This window comes from Lethenteron reissneri, chromosome 60, assembly GCF_015708825.2.
Source record: "Lethenteron reissneri isolate LAM-NWPU_2019-01 chromosome 60, ASM1570882v1, whole genome shotgun sequence".
In the NCBI taxonomy this organism is placed as follows: Eukaryota; Metazoa; Chordata; class Hyperoartia; order Petromyzontiformes; family Petromyzontidae; genus Lethenteron; species Lethenteron reissneri.
Window position 1 is genome coordinate 4,564,811 of NC_083838.1, and position 17,371 is coordinate 4,582,181.

Genomic DNA, 17,371 nt, shown 5'->3' on the forward strand with positions numbered 1-17,371 from the left:
TGCAAGGCATTAAGTCTGCCTTAGCCACACATACTTGTGGCAACAACATGATAACCAGCGTGTGGCTCTGACAACAATGTTACGCATTTTCTTGGTTCTTTCGGTAAAGTCACGTAGAATGGCAATGCCAGTGAGTGGACTGTGGTCTGAAAGAACCGTATTCTCACGACGTTTCGGCCACAACGCAAGCAGCCGTTCTCAGGTGTCGAAGAGGTCTGTCGAGAAGACAGAGTCTGAATGACACGCCCCAGGCTAGGAGCGACTATTTAAGCTGGGTTGGAGGGGCGAAGAGCGTCTTGACAAAATAAACCGCAGTCCACTCACTGGCATTGCCATTCTACGTGACTTTACCGAAAGAACCAAGAAGATGAATCCCTGCAGTAACGAAAGCTTTAAATCGAAATGTAATGTAATGTTACGTATTGTTTTCGAAACTGATTGGCCTACACCAGAGACGGTAGCAGCCTTCTTCATGGCCTCGTCTCACCACCAGCGTCAGACCAGACGACAACGCCAAGAGGCGAACAATACAAAGGGGCCGTCCATAAATGACGTCACGCGATTTTAGACGATTTTTGACCCCCCCCCCCCCTCTTCGTCACACGGCGTCACAAAAAGTCAGACCCCCCCTCAAATATGACGTCACAAAGCTCTGCCCCCCCCCCCAAAACATACTTCAAATCGATTTAAACTATTGTCATTGTAGTGCGTATTTAATGTGGCGCTGCACTCTGATGTTGTAGGAGAAAACATTTATCAAAAAGTCTATTTAATTAGGTAGAACGTGTTGTCTATATTTATTTAAAGTTGCGCATTTTGATGTGACGTCACATTTCTCAAACCCTCCCCCCTCGTCACACATCGTCACAAATGTCTGACCCCCCCCCCCCCACCTAGGTGCGTGACGTCATTTATGGACGGCCGCAAAGACGATGCACCTATCAGAGCATTCGTAGCTCACGGTGAGAAGCTACAAAATGGGACCGTTTTTTTATACTGGCAAAAAGGTCCCATTTTATAATTGAAACTGCTGAGGAAAGTAGGAGGGTTTGTGCAAGATGATGGGATGCTGTGCAAGAAGGCGTCCACTTCACCAGGTGGAGAGCGATGATGTGACCAGCTCGTGTGTGTATGTGCGTTTGTTCAGGATGGGAGGCACAGGTGGTGCATCGGCCAGTCATCTCAGTCAGGCAACCCATGGCACCGGATGGGTCTGTCCCGTGACCTCCTGCCGGCGGGCGTTCGACACTTCACGTGGCCTCAACGTGCACGTGGCCTGGCACAAGCGCTGTGGTGACGTCACCGCCACTTAACGGCGAATGGCGGTTGTTGTTGTTGTGCAGGATCTGGGTGCATTGTCACATCACGGGATTGCGAGGACGGACGGACGGCAGCTTGGGGGGAGAGAATATGAAATGCTCAAACGAGAGATTAATACTGCAAGGATTCAATTCACATTTAATCATTTCGACTCGACTCGCCAATCCACTTACACCAACATATTCACATTCCAGGAACGATATTCGCCCATCAATGAATCGGACGGCTTATTTATCAAACCGAGCAATTAAATCGTTATTAGCCGTGTCATCCCATCGTCTAACGAGTCACTTTCAATCACTTATACCTAGGAAATGTAATTTAGCAACAACTGAAATTATTCTTCTATGAAGCAGGTCTCCCACATTATTAATACGACAGAGGAATGAATCAGCGACGTGACACACGAGGCTACGATTGTTATAATCGTCGTCATCATTAGGGCATGCACACGAACACGTCAGTAGAACCCACAAGTCAAGTCACGTTAATTGCAAATCTCCATTTGACAGGCACGCGCTGGATTCGCAACAGAGAGGACATTACACAGTTGTGGATTATAAGCTCCACCACAGACAGACACACGCGCGTGCGCGCGCACGAGGGTGTAATCATGCAGACACTTAAACACGTTCCTTCGGAGTGGACAGGTAGGAACTTGATCGGACAGCGCATTCGTGCACGACAGAAAGCTCGCGGTCACGTGACGCACTTCGACCAATCCGGGAGTGTGCTACATGTTTGGGAGGGGCTATGCACGACAGACAAATAATCCCTGGTGGGCAGTGTGGAACTGTTGTTCCTACCTGTAGAAATACCGGGTTAACGTGGGAGGCTGTACAGAGTCATTGGCAGGTGGTCCTTCAAAGCGACTATGAGCGTATGGGTCAGTATGCCGGTACTGTGCATTGCTAATCGGCCACAGGCGACTATGGCCATGGCTGTCGGGGGCCAAGAAGAGCAGCCGATGGTGCTACTTCCTGTTCCGAACCCTTTTGCTAGACCTTTGCTAGACCTTTGCACTCGTGTCGGTGTTTGTGTTTCGTGTTTGTTGATGTAACGTTCTGACCAAGTGCCCCCGACTGGATATCTGTGAAAAAAAAGCTTCATAGCTCATCGGATTCCTCCGGTATAAATACACATTCTGATAATCCCCAGCCCCAATCTAAATGACCCCGAAATCCTAAACCATAATCTATAGCCCATAAATACTTACCCCAACCTATACATTCTATTCCTAACCCCGTCGAACCATCATTCCTAACCCATATCCATAACCTCAACCTTAAATCCTAACCCCTGAATTCTAAACCCAAACCCCTAAACAATACTCAAAAATCTTCTTGGTTCTTTCGGTAAAGTCACGTAGAAGGAAAATAATAAAATAATAAGAATTCAACATAATAAAATAATTTTATTATGTTTAATTTTTATTCTTATTATTTTATTAAAATAATAAAACTAAAACATAATAAAATAAATTATTTATGTTTTATTTTTATTATTTTATTATTTCCCTTCTACGTGACTTTACCGAAAGAACCAAGAAGATGAATCCCTGCAGTCACGAAAGCTTTAAATCGAAATACACAAAAACTAAAGAACGCACACAGAGTCTGTTCTCCGATAACGCGGCGGTAGAGAAATGGCGTCAAAATTAAGAATGCATTGTATAGGGGGTAAAGCAGAGTCCTCGATAACACGCGAGATGCGACCACGCAGGCTGAACGACGACCGCGTCGCGTGGGAAGCATCTAGAAGCATCCAGCAGCATCCCACTGCCTTGTGGGAAGTGAGGTCGAGGCAGCCGTACGACCGCTTATTCCTACTGGCGCTGCGGCGTAGTTACGTTCACCATTGGAACCTCATTTGGCAGTAAAAAAATTATAATTGTTTTTTTACCCTTTTATCTGGCAACAAAACTGACACCTTTTATACAAGGAGTCATGTTTGCATAGACCACAATACCTGCGGTCGTAATGCAAACAAAAAACATAACTCTGATAATGTATGCACTGTCCTTGAAGTTGATTGGTCCACACCCGAGACAGCTTTCCTTAGAGCCTAGTCTCACATGGTGTTGGACCAGATGACGCCAAAAGGCGCACAACTCAAAGACAATGCACCATCAGAGTATGAGAGCTCGGGGTAAGCATTTACACCATTGGTACCACATTTGGCAGTAAAAAAATATGATAATTGTTTTTTTACCCTTTTATCTGGCAACAAAACTGATGGTGCATTGTCTTTGAGTTGTGCGCCTTTTGGCGTCATCTGGTCCAACACCATGTGAGACTAGGCTCTAAGGAAAGCTGTCTCGGGTGTGGACCAATCAACTTCAAGGACAGTGCATACATGATCAGAGTTGTGTTTTTTGTTTGCATTCCGACTGCAGGTATTGTGGTCAATGCAAACATGACTCCTCGTAAAAAAAGGTGTCAGTTTTGTTGCCAGATAAAAGGGTAAAAAAACAATTATCAGGTTACATTCACTCGATCGCGCCGTTTCCAATTAGCATCCGCGTTATATTTTTTTTAATTGAAAAACGTGTTCCCCAATACATTCACCGCATTGCATCCAAGTCGAGTCGCGAAAACGACACGCGGCATTATCGGAGAACAGAGCATGTACCTTGAAATGTCGTCGAGTGAGGCCCAAGGAAGCTCTGCGATTGGCTGAGAATACGACCTCTATGACGAGTCTGGAAGGAGGGGCGGTCGTAACGTGCATGCAGCGGGTCGGGCCTGTCGCCTTCGGTAGGCCGTGTCTGGACTGTCGGGGGCTCTCATTGAGGTTACCGGTTGTGCTTCACTTGAGCAGTGTATCGGTTTAACACGTCGAATTTCGCGACCGATATTATTCACAATAAAGGTTTTTTTGGGGGGTATCGGGCGGTGGAGGGTTACAACACATCTATACTCACGCCATCTAACCCCAAAGCTTGTATTACGAATTTTATGAGTGTAAAGATCGTGGGTTCAATTCGCTCTTCCAACGTCATTCGTTTGAGCTGGGGAAAGTCCATTAGAGAATCGCACAGATGTTACCAGCGCCCTTTCAAATGACCCCTTGATCTACTGAGTACCGCTTCGATTCACCACCACCATCATCGTCATCATCACGATCCATGGGGCAGACAGCCCGTAGGTGTCCCACTGCACGTTTCGTCATTTGTTGCTGCCACTTTCCTCTCTGTCTTGCGGTGCCAATGTGCTCAAGCAGAGACCACACGTATTTCTGGCACCAATCTCTTGTGATTTCGTCGTGAAGCCATTTCTCCGTGAGGTCTTCCTCTCTGTCCGTTTCCTTCCATGTTTTTTTAACGGCACACTTTTCGATAATTGTTTTTTTTACCCTTTTATCTGGCAAAAAACTGACACCTTTTTTACGAGGAGTCATGTTTGCATAGACCACAATACCTGCAGTCATAATGCAAACAAAAAACATAACTCTGATAATGTATGCACTGTCCTTGAAGTTGATTGGTCCACACCCGAGACAGCTTTCCTTAGAGCCTAGCCTCACATGGTGTTGGACCAGATGACGCCAAGGTTCCAATGGGGCACACTTTTCACTTACCTGTTGTTGTCCATCCTACGTATGTGCACACACAGGTGTACACACAGTGCCAGTTTGCTTCGAATCACTGCCTGCATCACCAGGTCATCTTCTTATACGTGGCAACCTTTTTATCTACTTCTACGTTTTAGTTTTGACGAAATGATGAAATCGATACTGGAATAGCATTTACCAATTTCCACAAGGCAAGGCTTGAAGGGTAAGTGCAGGGACTTTGGTGGCACAGATGACGATATCGTTTATGGCGTTATCCACGTTAATGTCCATGATGTTATCGTCGATGACGTTACCGACGTTATTGTCGATGACGTTACCAACGTTATTGTCGATTACGTTATCCACGTTAATGTCCATGACGTTATCGTCAATTACGTTTTTCGACGTTATCGTCCAAGACGTTATCGACGTTATTGTCGATGACGTTACCAACGTTATTGTCCATAAGGTTATCGTCGATGACGTTACAGACGTTATCATCGATGGCGTTATCGACCACCATCACTTCGTCGCGCTGGGCGCGCACACGGCCGTGGGTTTCCAGCGGTTTTGGAGGCCAGATGTCCGACGTCCCCTATTTTTACCGCGATCGTTGACAAATCAAGAAATGAATGATTGCTAGAAGCGTTTTTCGTCTTTTTTTTCAACTGACCAGTGCGGTGGCTCAGCGGTGGAACTAGTGAGCCGCTCGCACCGATGGTTGAATTTCAGACGCTGTCTCCCCAACAGACCTGGTCTTCACCTGAGGACGGCTGCTTGCGTTGTGGCCGAAACGTCGTGAGAATTATTTTATTATGTTTTATTTTTATTATTTTATTACTTCCCTTCTACGTGACTTTACCGAAAGAACCAAGAAGAAAAATAATTTTAACTTATTTTATTATGTTTTATTTTTATTATTTGATTACTTCCCTTCTACGTGACTTTACCGAAAGAACCAAGAAGATGAATCCCTGCAGTCACCAAAGCTTTACATCGAAAGGTTGCGAGTTCGATCCCTGGTTGGCTGGGGATTCACTCGGCCCATCATCCAGCCTCCCTCGGCTCCCCTCTAGGGGTCAATAAAATGAGCACCGATTTGCGCAGAAGTTAACGGTGCTTGGTCCGATGGGGAAGACTCTTCCCCGCCGTAGGAATGTAGACATTATCCACCGCTGCGGGCTCAGGGTTGTAAACCTGCGGGTGATCCTCGCCTTAAATGCTCATTTTAGCGGTACAGTACGCTTTGTTGACATGTACCTTAGTCTCTAAGTGAATTACCTCGTCGCAATCCGAAGATGTCTCCACTCTCCTAAGCTGTGTGAACTTCTGTGCCATGTTAACCATTCTATCCTTGTTGTATTTTTCCCCAGGTCGTTTTCTTGTTTTTTGCAAAAAGGCTCATCGTCTTGATGGGCTGCCCGCCTGGCTTTAAAAACAGGGTAATGTTTCCACTGAGGGATATTATCACAATTTAAAATGGGTTTGGACCCGTTTAAACACCATCATTATCATCATCATCTCTACAGCAACAGTGAACAATCTCTGCTTCGACATTAATACCACCTTGTCATCTAAAACTAAACAACTCGCTAGAAACTCAAGCAGTACGCATCATCTTGACACATTAGTGGAAGATGCCTTACACAAATCAATATAAATTATTAGTAGTACCTGTCACGAAACTTCCTACCCGGCTTAAATAAACATTTTAATATAAAAAAAATAACTATAGCATTTCCCAGGGCTTCATTTCTTAACGGAAGGTTTTTTTGGAATCCCCAAATCCCCTGGACCCCCCCATCCCCTCCCCCCAATAGTAGGAAGGGTGGTCAGTTGGGGGGGGGGGGTTGTGCTGTTTGTAGTTGTAGTGACGTTCTTATCCGCCCCGACTGGACACCTGCGAAAAAGAGCTTTAGAGCTCATAGGATTCCTCCAGCAATAAATATTCTGATTCAGGGTCCCACCACCGACACCTCTGTCTTATCAGGGTTAGACCTCACGACGATGGCGTCGCTTCAAACAGTTTATCTGACAACGTGTGACGTCAAGTCCCACATTCTCGTTGTACACCGCGCTCGCTCAAAGCGCGCGGAACGTTGCACGATTCGCCGTGCGAAAAACACGGAAATAAAAAATACTGCCTCTCATCTATAAACAATACGAGTGGATAACCGCCCTGGGTTGAGTTGCACCTCGCTCCGATTCCCGTGCAAAATAATTCAGGGATGAATCTGCACTTCTCGTGCCGAGGCCGTGTCTACGGGACTGGGCACGGTGGCTAGATGTTAACTACCTGGCCTGGTATGCAGGAGGTCGTGGGTTCAATCCCTAACCTGGAGATGCCTGTTGTATATTTGGAGCTTGTGTGTCTCTCTCATCATCATCACGGTGGCCAGGAGATGTTAACTACCTCACCTGGTATGCAGGAAGTCGTGGGTTCGATCCCGACCCTGACGATGCCTGTTGTATATTTGGAGTTTGCGTGTCTCTCTCCCCAGTGGTCGCGTGGATTTTTCCTCCGATGTATCCCGCCACACTATGGGAACCTCATTTGCCAGTAAAAATATGATAATTGGTTCTTTACCCTTCTATCTGGCAACAAAACTGACACCTTTTTACAAGGAGTCATGTTGAGGTTCCCATAGTGTAGATGCTTGCCCCAAGCTCTCATACTCTGATGGTGCATTGTCCTTGAGTTGTGCGCCTTTTGGCGTCATCTGGTCCAACCCATATGAGACTAGGCTCAAAGGAAAGCGGTCTCGGGTGTGGACCAATCAACTTCAGGGACAGTGCACATTATCAGAGTTATGTTCTTTTGTTTGTATTATGACTGCAGGTATTGCGGTCTATGCAAACATGACTCCTTGTAAAAAGGTGTCAGTTTTGTTGCCAGATAGAAGGGTAAAGAACCAATTATCGTATCCCGCCACATTTAGAATCAAAGTGCGTTCAGAGTATTTGGCTGCTTTAAATTTCCACGTGATAAGCCACTTCGTTGAGCAATCATTTAGGGGCCAGCTCGCTTCTGAAAAAGACCTATGGAGCTCAGTGGGCCTTACCTGGTCAAATCTAAATAGTTTAAAGTTTCAAGGATCCACTGACAAATCATTATGAGAGTGTAGGGCACACGGCTTCCCTGATTGGGTCAACCTGCCACGCGCCCCAACAGTGGACGCCTTCTCCACCCCCGCGCTTTTTTGGACGTAGTCTCAACAAATTGGACTGCGCGGAGTTTCACCGATCACGTGGGGTGAACGTGCCCCACGAGAGTGGCGACCTCGTCGGAATTTAATTGGCCAGAATGAACAGCTTTAAAATGTGCCTTTGGCTGGAATAAATAACACTGGTCAACACACTTTTTCTGGAATAAGGTATTCCAACGGTTGTAATGTTGGGGTGCTGATTCCAAATCTGGCATTAGTTTTTGTCTATCACATCAGGTTTTTGAGATATCAAATATTGCATTTTCAATAAAAACTGCAGAAGAAAAAATTTAAATGAATGTGGATATTTACATAAAATGATATTATAAACACACTATCCTAAAAATACAGCACCATATTTTAACACTAAAGCAGTCACTGACTCGCAACAACTTGCAATCATAAGTGACAGAGTTAACTTCGGGTAAAATCAATGAAAATAGGGTATGCCGATAGCATAAAATTAGATGTGATAGAGCAAATCTGAGATCAGATTTGGAATCAGCACCCTGAAATTAGTCTAGAACAGCTGCAAAAGTCCAGGCCAGAAAAAAATGTTTTTTTTTTGTTGACCAGTGTAATAGCAACGATCATTTATATTATTTGGGTCTTTCGCTAAAGTCACGTAGATAGGTTCAAAGAAAATAACAAAAAATAACAAAAAAACTACGACGTTTCGATCGCAACACAAGCGGGCGTCATCTCCCCGATGACGTGACTTTAGCGAAAAACCCAAAGAATATGAATTCCTGCTGTCACGAAAGCTTTTAAGTCAACATTTAACGATCATTTACTTTATTCTTTGTGGGAAGCCTTTCCGGCATAGTCCGAATTCGAGTTTCACAGAGTCGGGCCGATTCTTGCACGGGCAGTTCGATGCGTGCAGTCACGAACGCCGACATTATTTGAACATAATCAACGTTTTTGGGTTTAGATCGCGTTATTTATAAATGTGTCGTAACCCTCCACCACCCGACACGGCCAATCAGTAAAAAAGTGTCACGTTGACAAAAGACAAATAGTTCACTGCTTTAGCCCACCGGTGTGTTGAAGCGTGAAACCACAACATTTACAATTTGAGCAGTACGACGTTTCGCTGGTAATTGCATCCAGCATCATCGGGCAATTCGCCAGAATGGTGAGGCTCTGCTGTGTCTCCCGTTCTTATATAGAGCAGCAGCAGCAGGGTGACGTCATCATTAACTCATCAACTCATCAGATGCAACGATTTGAGGCGGGGGGGGGGTTATTGTTATTATATACTAGGGCTAAAGCAGCGAACTATTTGTCTTTTGTCAACGTGACACTTTTTTACTGATTGGCCGTGTCGGGTGGTGGAGGGTTACGACACATTTATAAATAATGCGATCTAAACCCAAAAACGTTGATTGTGAATAATATTGGTCGCGAAAGCCTGCTACGTGTTAAATTATTTGAACAGCCAAATCCACGAATCGCTACTTGCATACCAGGCAACTTCATTTCCTTCCAACCACCAATCTCACAACTCAAGAGGACAACTTCGCATCACCAGTGGAACCCCTGGCATTCGATATTCGACCACCGTTTCTGTACAGCATCTGGAGATGCGGTGACATGAACGCGCCGTATGAATCCACGTTGCATGTGTGTACGTCCGTTGAACTTTTTTCACACCGTACGTAGCCAACCGTACTAATCGGAGGTGCGATTGCAATCGTACCGAACCAACCAAAACTCACCTCATCCGTCATTAACACTGCCTTGTTTCAGTGCCCCTTATTCAGAGGACAGCTTTAACCTGAAGGGTTATGATATATATTTTCATGGTCCGCACACCTAAGGTTGAAAGCTTTTTGTTATGCATTTGTGCTATCTGTACATCGTGGAGACGGGAACAATAATTATTGTAAAGATGATCCAATATGACCCCAACGTTTGTACAATATTATGTTGCTATTAGGGATTCACCCTAGAAAGATTAAAAAAAACGGGCAAATTAATCGATAATTTACCCAAATATTTGAGACGCAAACAAGAACCGAAATGACTACTGCTTTGCAAATCCGCAAATTAAATTTGCCCCGACAGCAAGCTACCCCCGTCAGTTTCCTAACCTCCCCTCGCGAAGCCAAAAGCGCGCTCGGAAACGCGTTGCACGAAGCATGGGGTGGCGCGTGCGTGTTTTCACGATTGACGCGTAAACTCTCGTTCCGCTGCGAGGCAGTGTCTATGACGAAGGTGTAGCGAGCGGTCCGACCCCCCCCCCCCCCCCACGTTTTGACAGACTCACCGATCCGTCGACTCGCCTGCCACGGGGACGCGGCGACTGCTGCTCGCTGGGGGATCGTCGGCACGGTTCACGGGGCCTGCTGGCCCCGACTGCCACAAGGATGCCGAAGGTTCTTTGGAGGTGGGAACGGCTTTTAACTAACGATGCACGAGGAGGGGAAGAGGGGGGGGAGACCCGTGCTGCCGTTGCGTACGTACGCACACGCGCGCACGTACGCACACGTGCGTGCGTACCACGCGCGCGCTCGCTCGCTCGATCAGCGCATGTCGCCCTCGGAGTCGTCCGGGATGGTTTTCTTGATGCGCAGGAGCATGGTCGTCATCCACTGGTCCATCCTCGCCCCGGAGTCAAACTCCTTCACCTGCGAGGAGGGCACGCGCGCGCGCACACACGCGGTCGTTCGAAACGCCCGAGCTGTCAACGTCCGGTGAGAGAGTGTCAGAGTCCAGTCACCGTCGTCGGCGTTTCGTCAGACGCACTTTTTCCACTGGCACATTCAGGCCGAGGCACAATCAGGAGTGGCTTTGCCATTGGTTGCTCGCAGTGCAGAGCCAGAAACTAACTGTGATGCGCTGGACTCACGAGATATTTGACTACTCAAATCTATCTTCTTGGTTCTTTCGGTAAAGTCACGTAGAAGGGAAATAATAAAAATAAAACATAATAAAATAATACAAATAAAACATAATAAAATACAATTCTCACGACGTTTCGGCCACAACGCAAGCAGCCGTCCTCAGGTGAAGACCAGGTCTGACGCTGTCTCCCCGACAGACCTGGTCTTCACCTGAGGACGGCTGCTTGCGTTGTGGCCGAAACGTCGTTAGAATAATTTTATTATGTTTTATTTGTATTATTTTATTATTTCCCTTCTACGTGACTTTACCGAAAGAACAAAGAAGATGAATCCCTGCAGGCACGAAAGCTTTAAATCGATACTCAAATCTACGTGTTTTTTTTTTATTTTACCAGATAAAGGCCCCACTGAACTAAGACGCTCTTTTTCAGAAGCGAGCTGGGCTTTCAAAGATGATAGCTCAAAGCAGTGGCCGATCATCATGTGGAAATTCATAGCAGCCAATTACGCTAAATGCATGTTTCTAAATATAGAGGGGGAAGAAAACGGTGGACCCGGAGAAAAATCCACGCGGCCACGGGTAGAGAGACATGCAAACTCCAAATCTACACGTGTCGGGGTCGGGATCAAACCCACGACTTCCTGCGTGCAAGGCGAGGTAGTTAACATCTCGCCAGGGCAGTACCCAATTTGAATCTGGCTCGGGGCCAAGCAGGGCCAGGGGATGAGGCTAACGTTGTGAGCGATGCGAGTCGGCGAGCGGTGAGGACGCAGCGTCACCACCGTGTCACCTGTACGTGCGTCTCAACTCGTCCGTTGCGTGTGACACAGCCCGACCAAAGACACCCCCCACAAGCGTAGCGTTGATTTCTATCGACTCGAGACGTTTGACGCGGTGACAATGATGGCATTGACGACGCGCGGTTCCGGTGATAATGATGTGGTGGGATGATGACGGTAACTTCATCAAGGGACGGCGATGATATTGTGACGAGCTGCATCGACCACCGACACTCGCGCCATTCCGATCTCCGCAATCACCGACTCGCGCCGCACTGGTTACGCAAACGTAACACGACGCGGCGACGGTCTCGCTCCGCGGACGGATGTCGTGAATCTTTTAACGCGTTCCAAACCCGCCTCTCTCATTCGGGGGCAACGCTAGGCACACGCGCGCGGTGGGTGTCGGAGGAGAGGGGGGGCAGGAGGCGGGGGGCGGGGGTTGGGGGGAGAAATCTGTGAGCGCGGCTCGCCGTCGCGCGCCTCACCGTCTCGGTGAATGCTTCCAAGTTGTTCTCCTCGTGAGCCTCGAGTAGTTTCTGTTGCGGAAACAACAGCCGGGGTGGGTGGTCGGCTCCGTGTCACCATCGCTCAACACCTTGCTGCTCCAGCACCCGAGCCCCGGCACCGAGCCCCGTTTCTCTCTCTCTCTCTCTCAGGAGACCCAATGGAACCGTGGCGCATAGCCAGCAGCTGTGATATCAACTTAAAAAGTAGATTTTTTTTTAACCAGGTAAGCCCCACTGAACTACGTAGCTATTTTGTTTCAGGTCAAGTAATATACTTACCTGTAGCGTGCTTCGGCACGGGCAGAGTATGTTTAGACTGATCTCGGTACAATGACAATTAAAAATAAATGACAGAGGCATTATGCAGATATAGGGTGACGACTACTGTGCTCGAAACGAAACAAAAACTTTTGTATGTCGCCAAGGAAGGCCCACTGAGCTATTTGGATCTTTTTCAGAAGCGACCTGGCCACGAATGATAGCTCAACGAAGCGGCGTATCATCACGTGGAAATGTATAACAGCCAAATACGCTAAACGCGTGATGATGTTGATGCTAAGCGTGGAGGGAAAAACTGGAGGGCCAGAAGAAAAATCCACGCGACCATGAGGAGAGAGACACGCAAACTCCAAATATACAGGTGTCAAAGGTCAGGATTGAACCCACGGCTTCCTGCATACCAGGCGAGGTAGTTAACATCTCCCAGTTTGTTAAACGCTACACGGGGGAGGGGGGGGGGTGGTCTTTGTTGCGTGGATGGGCCCCCCATCCCCGTTCACCTTGACGAATTTGCATTCACGCGAGTCGGCGAAGGCAGGAAACATCTGCTCGTATTTCTCCACGGCGATCTGGTGGCAGACACAGGCAGAGAGAGTTGCTGAAAGCAGCACTACCCTACACCCCCCCCCCCTTTTGTTGGCTGCTGTGTACTGCACCCCCCTCCACCCCCCCCTTGTTGATTTTTATTTCAACCTGAGGAGTAACCACCCCACCACCACCACCCCTTGCCTGACCCAACACGCTTTTGAGAAATGAATGTGTGGATAACATAGGTGTCAAACCCTTATCAGTGCACTACCTTATTATAGACCAGTTCAGACCGTATTGGTCACCCTTTATACATTTCCATGTCCCATCACAAGGGAGAAACACAAACAAATAGACACTCACCACTAGTACACTCACCATTACACTCACCACTAGTACACTCACCACTAGTACACTCATCACTACTACAATCACCACTAGCACACTCATCACTAGTACACTCACCACTAGTACACTGACCACTAGTACACTGACCACTAGCACACTCACCACTAGTACACTCACCACGAGTACACTCACCACTACACTCACCACTAGCACACTCATCACTAGTACACTCACCACTAGCACACTCATCACTAGTACACTCACCACTAGTACACTCACCACTAGTACACTCACCACTAGCACACTCATCACTACTACAATCACCACTAGCACACTCATCACTAGTACACTCACCACTAGTACACTGACCACTAGTACACTCACCACTAGTACACTCACCACTAGTACACTCACCACTAGTACACTGACCACTAGTACACTCACCACTAGTACACTCATCACTACTACAATCACCACTAGCACACTCATCACTAGTACACTCACCACTAGTACACTGACCACTAGTACACTGACCACTAGCACACTCACCACTAGTACACTCACCACGAGTACACTCACCACTACACTCACCACTAGCACACTCATCACTAGTACACTCACCACTAGCACACTCATCACTAGTACACTCACCACTAGTACACTCACCACTAGTACACTCACCACTAGCACACTCATCACTACTACACTCACCACTAGTACACTCACCACTAGTACACTCACCACTAGTACACTGACCACTAGTACACTCACCACTAGTACACTCATCACTACTACAATCACCACTAGCACACTCATCACTAGTACACTCACCACTAGTACACTGACCACTAGTACACTGACCACTAGCACACTCACCACTAGTACACTCACCACGAGTACACTCACCACTACACTCACCACTAGCACACTCATCACTAGTACACTCACCACTAGCACACTCATCACTAGTACACTCACCACTAGTACACTCACCACTAGTACACTCACCACTAGCACACTCACCACTAGTACACTTACCACTAGTACACTCACCACTAGTACACTGACCACTAGTACAATCACCACTAGCACACTCATCACTAGTACACTCACCACTAGTACACTGACCACTAGTACACTCACCACTAGTACACTCACCACTAGTACACTCACCACTAGTACACTGACCACTAGTACAATCACCACTAGCACACTCATCACTAGTACACTCACCACTAGTACACTCACCACTAGTACACTGACCACTAGTACATTCACCACTAGTACACTCACCACTAGTACACTCACCACTAGTACACTGACCACTAGTACAATCACCACTAGCACACTCATCACTAGTACACTCACCACTACTACACTCACCACTACTACACTCACCACTAGTACACTCACCACTAGTACACTCACCACTAGTACACTCATCACTAGTACACTCATCACTAGTACACTCATCACTAGTACACTCACCACTAGTACACTCACCACTAGTACACTCACCACTAATACACTCATCACTAGTACACTCACCACTAGTACACTCACCACTAGTACACTCACCACTAGTACACTCACCACTAGTACACTCATCACTAGTACACTCATCACTAGTACACTCACCACTAGTACACTCATCACTAGTACACTCACCACTAGTACACTCACCACTAGTACACTCATCACTAGTACACTCACCACTAGTACACTCACCACTACACTCACAACTAGTACACTCACCACTAGCACACTCATCACTAGTACACTCACCACTAGCACACTCATCACTAGCACACTCACCACTAGTACACTCACCACTAGTACACTCACCACTAGTACACTCACCACTACACTCATCACTAGTACACTCACCACTAGTACACTCACCACTAGTACACTCACCACTAGTACACTCACCACTAGTACACTCACCACTAGCACACTCACCACTAGTACACTCACCACTAGTACACTCACCACTAGTACACTGACCACTAGTACAATCACCACTAGCACACTCATCACTAGTACACTCACCACTAGTACACTCACCACTAGTACACTCACCACTAGTACACTCACCACTAGCACACTCACCACTAGTACACTCATCACTACTACAATCACCACTAGCACACTCATCACTAGTACACTCACCACTAGCACACTCACCACTAGTACACTCACCACTAGTACACTCACCACTAGTACACTCACCACTAGTACACTGACCACTAGTACAATCACCACTAGCACACTCATCACTAGTACACTCACCACTAGTACACTCACTACTACTACACTCACCACTAGCACACTCACCACTAGTACACTCACCACTAGTACACTCACCACTAGTACACTCACCACTAGTACACTCACCACTAGCACACTCATCACTACTACAATCACCACTAGCACACTCATCACTACACTCACCACTACTACACTCACCACTAGTACACTCACCACTAGTACACTCACCACTAGTACACTCACCACTAGTACACTCACCACTAGTACACTCACCACTAGTACACTCACCACTACGCTCACCACTAGTACACTCACCACTACATACCTATAAAACCCCTCATCAGTGCCCTACCTTATTACAGACCAAGTGAGACCTTACTGGTCACCCCGTGCCCTTATAAATCTCAACGTTCATCCTACAAAGTCCCATCACAAGCGAGAAACACACACAAAGACAACATTTTTTTCCCCGCATTGAAGCGGCTGTTACGCCGTATGACACCTGAAAAAACTCTATTTCCCCGTACAACAATACGGGGTAAACCGTGTGGCTTCACACGGTATGGGATAATGAGCGTCGGTCGATACTCTAACACAATTGTCCATTTTGCGGAGTATCCTCTACCAGCTATGTGCTAACTGCAAGCGAATGAGAAACAATTGAACGGGACGCTCAGCACGCGTGAAGGAATTTGCTCGCTCTCGCCCGTTACTCTTGGAAACCCGCGCCGTGTACGGTCGACAGAGGTCGCAACCGGGTACCCGATACCCGTACCCTACCCGATACCCGGCTACCCGTACCCGGCCGGGTACGGGTACCCGTTTGCGACCCTGGTGCGGCCGGGTACGGGTAGACCGTGAGGTCACTGGTGAGTAACTGTTTGTCACTCATTTCCCAACGTCTTGTCTCTTCTCACAATTCAAGTTCCTAGAATCAACCCACCCACGCCTGCAACATGGCTTCATCCCAGAGGTCGCAATCGGGTACCCGATACCCGTACCCTACCCGGCCGTGTACCGTGCTGGCCTTCATAGGTGCTCGCTAACAGCACTTGCCCCTAAAGTTAAAGCTATACAGGGGCTCTTTGTTTTTGGTGGTTGTGTGGGGAATGGTAGTGTAGCGGTTAGCGTGCTGCGCTAAGAACCTGGTGACCCGCTCACGGCCAACACCAGTGGCGAATATCTGGACCGGTCCTGGGCCTCCCCTAGGTCGACTCAGCCTCAAATGAGTACCTGGTGCGGTGTGTAAACATCGCCACCGGGGTGACAAAGGCGGCCGGGCATGGTGCTGTCCACGCACCGCCTCGTGTGCCGTGCCGGCCTTCATAGGTGCTCCCTAACCATTAGGGCTATATGGGGGATCTTTGTACCTGTGTGTGTATGGTGGGCATGTGTGGCATGTCTATGGTGTGTCTATGGTGTGTATAAGCATGACATGGGTATGGCGTGTATCGTGGCGTCCTTCTCCCGCACCTCCCATTGGCACGGTTGGTTGCGTTACGGTGCGAAAGAAGTTCAACTTACACGCGGCACATACGTGTGCGCCTGACATGCGTGTCCGTGTGCACGTGTGTGTACCTGCGCGTTCAGAGCGTCCACGCAGAAGTGGCACACGGCCGCCTTGAAGAAGCTCTCGCGGGCGTTGATCTTCAGCAGAGAGCTGTCCATGGTGCTGGTGCCCACCTGTGGTGGGGGGTGTGAGTGTGGGGGGTGGTGTGGTGAGTGG

General features: G+C 47.7%; 1 protein-coding gene across 2 annotated transcripts in view; it reads right to left on the bottom strand.

Annotated features, from left to right (window-relative positions):
* Nucleotides 1-999: 999 nt before the first annotated feature.
* The window catches only part of LOC133357979 (beta-soluble NSF attachment protein-like), a 33,557-nt gene continuing 17,185 nt past the window's right edge, over nt 1,000-17,371 (bottom strand). Inside the window, exons 9-13 of one of the 2 annotated variants that reach the window (XR_009757002.1) lie at nt 17,224-17,328; nt 12,999-13,067; nt 12,199-12,249; nt 10,354-10,714; nt 1,000-1,394 (exon numbers count right to left, since the gene is read on the bottom strand). Coding sequence is in view for 1 of the 2 variants with exons in the window: in XM_061576229.1 (XP_061432213.1) it covers nt 10,610-10,714; nt 12,199-12,249; nt 12,999-13,067; nt 17,224-17,328 (330 nt within the window). In the remaining variant the exon portion in view is untranslated. Of the gene's footprint in view, nt 1,395-10,024; nt 10,715-12,198; nt 12,250-12,998; nt 13,068-17,223; nt 17,329-17,371 lie in introns of those variants that run through there. The other variant, XM_061576229.1, reaches the window with a different exon arrangement.